This window comes from Ichthyophthirius multifiliis (assembly GCF_000220395.1).
Source record: "Ichthyophthirius multifiliis unplaced genomic scaffold scaff_1120509251019, whole genome shotgun sequence".
In the NCBI taxonomy this organism is placed as follows: Eukaryota; Ciliophora; class Oligohymenophorea; order Hymenostomatida; genus Ichthyophthirius; species Ichthyophthirius multifiliis.
In genome coordinates, this window is record NW_004086279.1 from 45994 (window position 1) to 55517 (window position 9524).

The 9524-nt window shown below is 15.8% G+C and overlaps 2 protein-coding genes across 2 annotated transcripts, besides 23 other annotated features; one reads left to right on the forward strand and one right to left on the reverse strand. All coding sequences in view use genetic code 6, as the record gives it.

The window, feature by feature from the left end:
- Positions 1-389: 389 nt before the first annotated feature.
- On the forward strand, positions 390-2190 carry IMG5_129870 (major facilitator superfamily protein, putative; the record flags this gene model as incomplete). The annotated part of the gene is made up of 5 exons (XM_004032073.1): positions 390-711; positions 822-1405; positions 1468-1677; positions 1726-1939; positions 1973-2190. 5 exons carry the CDS (start codon positions 390-392, stop codon positions 2188-2190), a joined length of 1548 nt encoding a protein of 515 aa, XP_004032121.1.
- Positions 397-545: a microsatellite.
- Positions 412-545: a microsatellite.
- Positions 713-746: a microsatellite.
- Positions 748-817: a microsatellite.
- Positions 748-819: a microsatellite.
- Positions 1407-1458: a microsatellite.
- A 1114-nt stretch (positions 2191-3304) lies between the features above and the next one.
- Positions 3305-3352: a microsatellite.
- Positions 3353-3368: 16 nt separating this feature from the next.
- Positions 3369-3435: a microsatellite.
- Positions 3370-3469: a microsatellite.
- Positions 3397-3449: a microsatellite.
- A 1664-nt stretch (positions 3470-5133) lies between the features above and the next one.
- On the reverse strand, positions 5134-6739 carry IMG5_129880 (m16 family protein, putative; the record flags this gene model as incomplete). The annotated part of the gene is made up of 3 exons (XM_004032074.1): positions 5134-5166; positions 5768-6129; positions 6187-6739. 3 exons carry the CDS (start codon positions 6737-6739, stop codon positions 5134-5136), a joined length of 948 nt encoding a protein of 315 aa, XP_004032122.1.
- Positions 6740-7269: 530 nt separating this feature from the next.
- Positions 7270-7327: a microsatellite.
- A 72-nt stretch (positions 7328-7399) lies between these two features.
- Positions 7400-7425: a microsatellite.
- Positions 7426-7552: 127 nt separating this feature from the next.
- Positions 7553-7769: a microsatellite.
- Positions 7555-7687: a microsatellite.
- Positions 7567-7669: a microsatellite.
- Positions 7573-7694: a microsatellite.
- Positions 7576-7643: a microsatellite.
- Positions 7598-7776: a microsatellite.
- Positions 7611-7776: a microsatellite.
- Positions 7650-7776: a microsatellite.
- Positions 7701-7776: a microsatellite.
- A 1365-nt stretch (positions 7777-9141) lies between these two features.
- Positions 9142-9197: a microsatellite.
- Positions 9142-9209: a microsatellite.
- The last annotated feature ends 315 nt before the right edge of the window (positions 9210-9524 follow it).

Sequence of the window (9524 nt, forward strand, 5' to 3'; positions counted from 1 at the left end):
AAAAGAATAAATGATAATAAATTATTGTTTTTGAAAATAAATAAATTAAGATAAAAAATAGGAAATGATTCTATTAATAATTGATGAACTATTTAAATTAAAATAAATTACAGGAAGTTATATTATTTTATAAATTTAAAAAAAATAAAAAAATAACATTATTTTTATTTAACAATTTTTAAATATAATTAAATAATATTTTTATATATATTAATGCGACTATATATATATATTCTTTTGATTTTAATAATATTAATACAAATATAATAATAATATAAAAAAAAAGTATATGAGTGTAAACAAATAAAATGTAAAATTTATTCAAAAATTATAATAAATAATAATTAAAAAAAAAGTCTAACAATAATTATTATTTAAGCTAAATTTAAATGAATGAAATAAAAGAAAAAAAAAATGAAAATCAAAATAAAAATAAAAATGAAAATAAAAACGAAAATGAAAATGAAAACTAAAATGAAATTGAAATTGAAAATGAAAATGAAAATGATAATGATAATGATAATGAAAATGAAAATGAAAATGAAGAATAAAAGGAAGAATTTAAACAAAACGGACATAAAATTGAATAAATATATATATTTTTCTGTTTAGCAGCGATACTATCAAATTTTGCTACTGGAGTAATACCCGCATCATTAATATAAATGGAATAAGAATTAAAATTGACGTTTAGTTAATAAGCATCTATTGGTATTTTTTAATATATATTTTTTAATATATTTTTTCATAAAATAATTAAAAAATTAAAATAAATTAATATAAAATAAATAAAATAATATAAAATAATATAAAATAAAAAGGTTCACTCGAATATTTAGGTGTATGTGTATCAACATTTTTTGTAACATTAACAGTAAATAAGTTTAGTTTGAATCATGTATTATCATTAAGTGTTTTTTTAAACGGATTTTTTAGTTTAATAATAGCATTAATGTCAAATATATATTTTATATTACTTTGTAGATTTGGTTAAGGTTTTTGTACAGGATATATATGCATATATGGACCTATTTGGATAAATCATTATAGTCCAAAAACTAAAATAGCCACATGGCTAGGACTTATGTAAGCATTTGTACCTTTAGGAGTTATGTTAGGATACACTACAGCGGCTTTATTAATAAATATTACAGGTTGGAATTTTAGTTGGAGATTAGGATTCGCTTCTATGTTTTTATTTACTAGCATCGTAGCCTTATATTTTTTATTATAGGATAATAAAAATTTAGATATTCTTTATTTAGAGAAGAAAGGATTAAAAAAAAATTAAAATTTTTCCAATAATAATTATTAGACTGAATCTTTATAAGAAAGTAAAAATTTAATTTTTCATTAGAATTAAACCTTTACTTAGGGATTTTTAGAAACTTTGAAATAATATGGTGTAAAATAATTATTTTTTATAAAATAAAATATTATTTTTTAAAAAATAAAATAAAAAAATAGCCTATTCTCAAAAACAATATTTTCATATATGTGTGTATCGGATTATGTACTTTATTTTATATTGTAACAGGTATACAATATTGGGCAACTGAATATTTTATTAAATTTTGTCGAGTTTCTAGTAGTTAAGCAATGTTTTCTTTCAGTATAATAGCTATCTCTGGGCCTACTTTTGGAGCTATTATTGGGGGAAAAATATCTGATAAACTTGTATTAAAAATATTTCTTAAAATTAATATATAAAAATATTAATTAAAGGGTGGATATAAAGGTGAAAATAGAATAACAGCGTTAAAATATTGTGTTTCTGTAGGTTTAGCAGCTTTATTATTATGTATTCCTGTTGGATATGTATTTGAGTTTTGGGAATTAATAGTTTTGATTTGGTTTTTATTAGCTTTTGGGGGGGCTTTAATACCAAATGGTACAGGAATATGTTTAAGCTGTTTACCGAAAGTTTATCATTCTACTTGTAGTTCACTTTCTTAATTAATTTATAATATAGGTGGCTATTTTCTATGTCCATTACTTTCAGGATGGATTATGGATAGATTCGAAGATAAAAATTAAGGACTAGTGTGGGGTTGGAGAAGTGTACTTTGTGTAGGATTAATTACACCATTTTTTTTTGTTACTGCACTTAGGAATGAAATGAAAAATATTGAAAATTAAGAATTTGAATATATTGTTGAAAAAAGAAAAAAAGCTTATACGATTAATTGATTTTTTTTTAAATATATATTACTTTTTAGCAAGAATTTTCGTTATTTTTTTTATAATTATTTTTTAAAAATTAAATCAAAAAAAAAAAAATAATCCATTTTCTGTATTTTACATTTTATAGATTGTGTATCTTTAAAACATATTATATTGAATTATTAAAAATTAGATTTTTTAATAGTTAAAAAATAAAAAATTTAATGTATTTTTATATTTAATAACCTTTAAAAAAATCAAAACAAAAATTAATTTTTAAGAATACAATATATAATATAATAATATATATTTAAAAAAAATATTTAATTATCCTTTTTTTAGTTAATTGAATTAAAAAAAAAATTAAAAGAAAAAATATGAATTATAATATAAATAATAATTAAAAAAATATCTTATTTATTTCATAAAATTTTTTTAAAATGTTCAGATATTTCATCAAATTCTAAATTTTAGAATAAATTTTTAGTTATTTCTAAATTTTTATTGTTTTAACTAATTTTCTTAAAATAAACTTTTTTCTCAAAAACAGAAAATTCAAATAAGTTTTAAGTGTATTTAAAAAAAATTGAATATACTTATTAATTAGGCCAATTTAATAATTAATAATTATCTTATTTATAAATACTTTCGTTTTTTACTTCTTCAATTAAAACAGTACAAATAATGGAATAAAAATTAAAATTATTAGATTATAAAATAGAGTTAATATTGCTCAATAAAAATAAAGCATAAGTTATCTTTTTTTAATCCTATTAACATAATATATCTAAATCATCAACAAAAAAAAAATTGGAGAATTTTCTTATATTAAATAAGGAAAGGAAATTAAATATTATATAAATTCTATGTAGTTAAAGAGATATTTCATTTTTATTTTTTCAAGATTTTCAATATTTAATTCTTATTAATATTCTTTTCGACCAAATAATAATTTATCGCCTAAATCTATTTTATTTTAATTACATAAAAATATTCCATATTAATTGTTTATTTATTTTGATATAATATAAGCGTAATGAAGTAATATGGTAGTTTTGTATTGGTTTTTTTAACCAAATAATATACAAGGTTAATGTAAATTTAATATTGATTAATTTTATAACATAAATATTAAAGATTTAAAAAATTATAAACAAAAAAATATATATAAAAAAAAATAATTAAAAAATTTAAAGATTTTGTAATTATTTATATATTTATATATTTAATTTTTTATTTATTTATTTATTTATTATTTATTTATTTATTTATACTATTCTTATTTAATATTAATATATTTTATATTATAATTATATCAAACTATCTTGATTTGATTAAATTAAATAAATTTATCATTTAGATCTATCCATTAGCCTTATTATTATAAATTTTATATATTTAAAACAACAGTTTCTCCTGGAATATTATTATTATTTTAAATATTTGGTGTTACATTAGGATTAAACAATTAGCAATTTAGAAAATTTTTAAAAAAGAACGCTCTAAAGAATTAAATAACATCTTCTTTAGAAACATTATCCATTTCTTTTATAATATTATTATTTTCTTAAAAATCAAAACTCTAATTTTATATATATTTCCAATAATATTATGCTTTCTCTTTTAAATTCTAAAAATTTAATCTCAAATTTTATTTAGTACTTTCTTTTAATTCTAAAAATGTTTTTTGATCCATTTATTTGAGATATTTTTCACCGAAATCATTTACCATAATAGCTATTTCTTTCTTATAAACATCAGGTGTATTTTTATATCCTTAAACAATTACATAATAAATAAAAATATCTTAAAAATTAATCAACTTACCAGAAACTATATATCCTAGTTATAATTAAGTTCTCAATTTTTCAAATGCATAACTATGTAAAGGTTTTTATATTATTTTTAATATAGCTCTTTATTTTATATTCATTTTGCCAAAATAAAATATTGTTGCTCCTATGTTATTTTTATTATCTCTAGAAGAGTATAGATTTTTAAAAACTATTTTTTATTGGGGAAAAGAGAGTATTTTTAAAATAATATTTTTTTAAGATTATATATTATTTTTTAAATTAGAAGTTAATTGAAGGAAAGAGTTTTTGATTAAACTTTCTTGGACATTTCCAAAAGCATAAAAAGTTAAATAAAAGGAGTTTTTGAAATTATTTTAAAATTAATTGAGCTTTGGGAAATCTAAATTTTCTATATTTTATAAAATTTCTTTTTTGTCAAAGTAGTCTTTTATGAAAATTTTTTATAAAACTTCAGTAATAAATTACTAAAATAATATTTCATTTTCAAATTCTTTTATTTAATTTTAGATTTTTTTCTTGTTTTTTTCAAAATCTTCTTCCTTTATTTACACTTAGTTTAAACTTTTTGATATTTCCTTTATTATTTCTTCCTGCAAAGAATCGAAAGTTTCCAAATACATATCGAATCCTTCTTTATTTGATTTTATTTCATATACAAGTCCATTAATTTCATATTTAAAAAGATTTTTTTTTAAAATCATTTGGAATTCATCGACAAAAATTTCATTTGATATTTTATTAAAAATATCTTTTTTAACTAACTCGTGAGTAAATTATAAATAGATAACCTATTTAGGCTATTTAAATTCCATTTTACTTACTTAAATGAGTAATCTTCCGTTTTCGTTGCTCAAAATAACTTAAGGAGTTTTAAAATCTTAAAATGAATTGTCAATATCGTCCAAAATAGTATCTTTTAAAATAGGGAAATTTTTCTAAGGTACTAATTCGAATTTTTTTTGGAAATTTAGAAAATCTGAAAGTTCTTTTTCGTTTAAAAATGTTTAAGTAAAAGTCAAATCCTAAAGTTTGTTTTCTTATAAAATCATATTTTTGAAAAAACTTTCGTTATTAGTATTATGAATAATAATTATTTTTTCGGGATTATTTAAAATATGTATTATTTTTTCGAAGTAGAAAATATTAAATTTTTTCAATAAATTCTTAAAACATAAAACTTCTTTGACTATTATATTTTAGTTTATTATTTAAGAAAATTCACTCAATTAATCCATTACTTTTTCTTCTTATTAATTTTATAAAAAAAATAATTTTTCGAGAATTTCTTTAATTTGATAATATTTTTCCTTTTTTTCAGATATTTTTTATATTTCTTGTACATAATAAAAATATATTTTTATTATTTCTTATATGTCATTTTTTGTCTCATTTAATAGCTCTATTTATATTTAAAATACCAAAAATTTACTTAAAGTAGTAATCTCTTATTCTATATCTACTTCACATTTGCTTGATAGACCTTTTGCTGTTAAATATAGGCAAAAATTTGTTTCCTAGAATGCATAATCGAATAAAATTTCGATAAATCTTAATGTCTTATATTCACTTTCTTCGTTGAAAGGTAGAATGAATAATATATGAAGTTTATTAGTTTTAGCATTTTCCTTTAATTGCAAATATGAGCCTTTTTAAATGGGTATTTATTCAGTTTACAATTTTGAATTTAAAAGAAGATTTGAATTTTCTGCTTTTTTCTAAAAAGAAGGTATTTGTGAAAAAAAGTTTTCAATTTTATTTTTAATTGAATTTTAATAAATAGAATCTACTTTTACTACTAAAGTCATATTTTCGGCAAAATAAAATTTTTAAAGAAACTCTCTTAAGGCAAAGTATGTATTTTTAGGATTCTTCATTAAAGAGTCGAAATTTCCACAGCCAAAAGTATTAATAGGATGTTATTTATCACTTATATTAACTAATAATTCGTATATTCTATTAGCTTCATCGGTTAAACTATTCACATATTCAGAATCTACTGCTTATATTTCTCGCTCTAGTTAATCTTCTTTTAAAAGAGGGTCAATGAAAAATCGACTCCATACTTCTAATAGTTACTCAAAATTATTGTTTGTGCTTTAAAAATAATAATTTGTATTTCCATTTGCAGTAAATGCATTAGCTTATCCTCCTTTTTTTTTATTAAAATAATAATTATAATATAATATTTTTTTTTAAAAAAAAATACCATTTCTTGATATTAAATCAAAAAATAAATTATCATCCTGATATTTTTCACTTCCCATAAATAGCATATGTTCTAAAAGATGTGCAAGTCCTTATAATTAATCTGGATTATTAAAAGAGCCTACTTTTACGTCTAAAGAAGCTGCGCTTAAGGGTAAATTAGGTTCAGATATTAAAAGTACTTTTAAATTATTTTCTTTTAGTTTTATACTTTCGAATTTGCTTTTTATTGTTTTAGGTTTTATTATTTAATCTGTTATATCTAACCAATTATTTTGAAAAAATTGTTCGTTCGGATTTTCTAAAGGTTTTTTTTATTATGAAACATTGTATGTTTGTAAAAACAATAATATAGATGTTAGTAATATTATAACAAATAAGATTAGTCTTTTTAAGTATGGTCTTATTCTTTAGTATAAATTTAATTTCTGTTTACCTTAAACAAGTAGTTAATAATCGTTTAACTGTAGATTTTAATAATCTTATTTTATATCACAATAATTTAATTGTTTTTAGTTTAAAATAAATATTCTTTTTTCCTTGTTATTATCCATTTATTTTTAGATAAATTTTATTTAGTTTTTATAAATATAATTAATTATTTATTTTTATACTCAATTTTATTAAATTATTTATTAATTTTAAAAATTAAATAAAAATAATATTTATTGTAAAAATAAAATTAAATATATATTTAATTATTTTAAATATTTAATATAAGAATTTATTTAATAAATTTAGCGAGTATCTAAGAATATGAATTCTAATAACATAAAAAGTATATATTATTATTAAATTAAATTAAATAATAATCTTATTTATATAATTAAAATTTTAATTAACCTACATAATATAATATTAAGTATTTTATATGCTAAATTAAATTACTATAAATATAAAAAAGTTGATTATATTTTTTTATAAATTTTATTTATTTTTCTAATTCTTATGAGAATTTAAAAATTAAATTTATTTTAAATTAATTAATTAAATATCATCTTTATAAAAAATGAAACTTTTATCCATTGAATTTAAATAAAAAAATCACTATAATTAATACGCATTAAAAATACAATAAATATAAAATTATAATAAAAAAATAAAATAATTTAATTATTAAAAAAATATTTAATAAATAAAAATAAGTAAAAGAAAAAAATTAGAATAATTTTTGAATAATAAAATTTAATGAAAAATAATAAATTTTATATTTTAAAATTAAAAAAAAATTAAAAAAAAAAAAAAAATTGTTTTTATAAAAATAAAAAAATTGTAGCTTTCTTAAATAAATTAAATAATTTATATATATTAATTTCATATTTGAAATAAAAAAGTGTAAAAAAAATTATAAATTGTGAGAATTTTGAATTATAAATTAAACAAAAATATATATATATATATAATAAAATTTTATATAAATTAAAAAAATATATATATATATGAATAAATATTATATATTAATAAAAATAATATATATTAATAAATAAATATATAATATAAATATTATATTAATATTAAATAAATAAATAATATAAAATAAATAAATAAATAATAATTAAATAAATAAATAAATAAATAAATAAATAAATAATTTTACTTTTTTAACCACTTATCACTTTTGTATTTTTTTTTTTTTTTTTTTATTATTTATCGCTTATTTTATGATTTATTTATTTAATTTTTTTTCTTTTAATTAATAATATATATATATTATTATTTTAATTTTTTTATATTCATTTACTTATTTTTATACATAATAAATTATTTATTTATATATTTAAAATATAAAGCATTTATAAATAAGCAATATTTTTTTGTTTATATTATTATTAATTATATTAATTTATTATTGAATATTTATTTAATTATTTTTTATATATATATAATTTTTTTTAATCTTATTACTAATATAAATTTTGAAATTTCTATAGAAAATAAATATTTTTATATAATAATATCATTTGAAATTTATTACATTTTTTTTAATTTATGATTTATAATATTTGTATTTTAATTAGAAATTATTTAAAAAATTTTAATTTATTATGGAAATAATTTTTTATTAATTGCTGAGTTTTTTTTTTAAAAATATAATTTTGTTCATATAATCATTTCTTTATTTCCTAAAATTTTTTAAACACATAAAGAAAAATTTGGTTTTTATTTTTTTTAGTTATAATTAAAGAAAATTTTCAATTATTAATTAATTTTATAATCATGATTAGATTTTAATTATTTTATAAATAAATAAATAGAATAAACTTACTTTGAATATATTATTGCTTAAATGAATGATGAGAGTCTAGTTTTAGATAATGGAGTAATTGAAAAAACGGTTTAATTATTAGAAAACTATTCTGATTAAAAAATGAAGAAACTAAATTTGGAAGAGTTTTAATTATCTGAGGTGGAAAAGAGAAAAAATTACATCAATAATTTATTTTAAATATCATTCTTGAATAAATATATATGATTAAAAATAATCCAAATATATTTTATAAATTTTTAAGTTTAAAAGTTATTATTTGATTAAAAAGAATAATAAATAATATAAAAAAATAATTATTTTAAAATAAAAATTTTAATAGTAATATAAGTGAAGAAATAATATTTATTTCATAAAAATTAAGCTAATTATATTTGCTATTTAATTATTTTTAATTTTGAAAAGAAAATGAACTTTTCATGATTTAAAAAATAATAATTAATTAATAAAACATATAAGTAATAATAAATTTATTAATGTTAAAAAAGGATATTTGTTATAATTATTTATAAACTTTTAATTGTTAAAAATAACTAAATTAATTAAGTCTTTTTGATACTAATGAATAGATTTAAAAATAATCAAATTTAAATAATATTTTTATATAAAAGTTCCGAAAAAAAAAGAAAATTTATAAATAATATTTTGAAAAATAAATAAAAAATATAAATAATTATTTGAAAAAATAAAATATTTATATATATATATATATATATATATATATATATATATATTTATTATTATATTATTTAAATATAAAATTAAAAATTTTTAAAAAAATTATATAAAAAACATATTTTTATAAATAACATTAAATATTCAAACTGCTTTTCCTTTATAAAATTTACTAAATTAATCTTCTTGATCAATCCATTAGCCTAACTATTATAAATTTTAGATATTAAAAACAACATTTTCACCTTGATTATTATTATTATTTTAAATGTTTGGTGTAACATTAGGATTAAATAATTAGAAATTAATGAAATTATCAAAAAGGATCATAAAAGATTTAATAACATCATTTTTAGAATGCCATCAATTTCTTAAATAAGATTATTATTTTCTTAAAA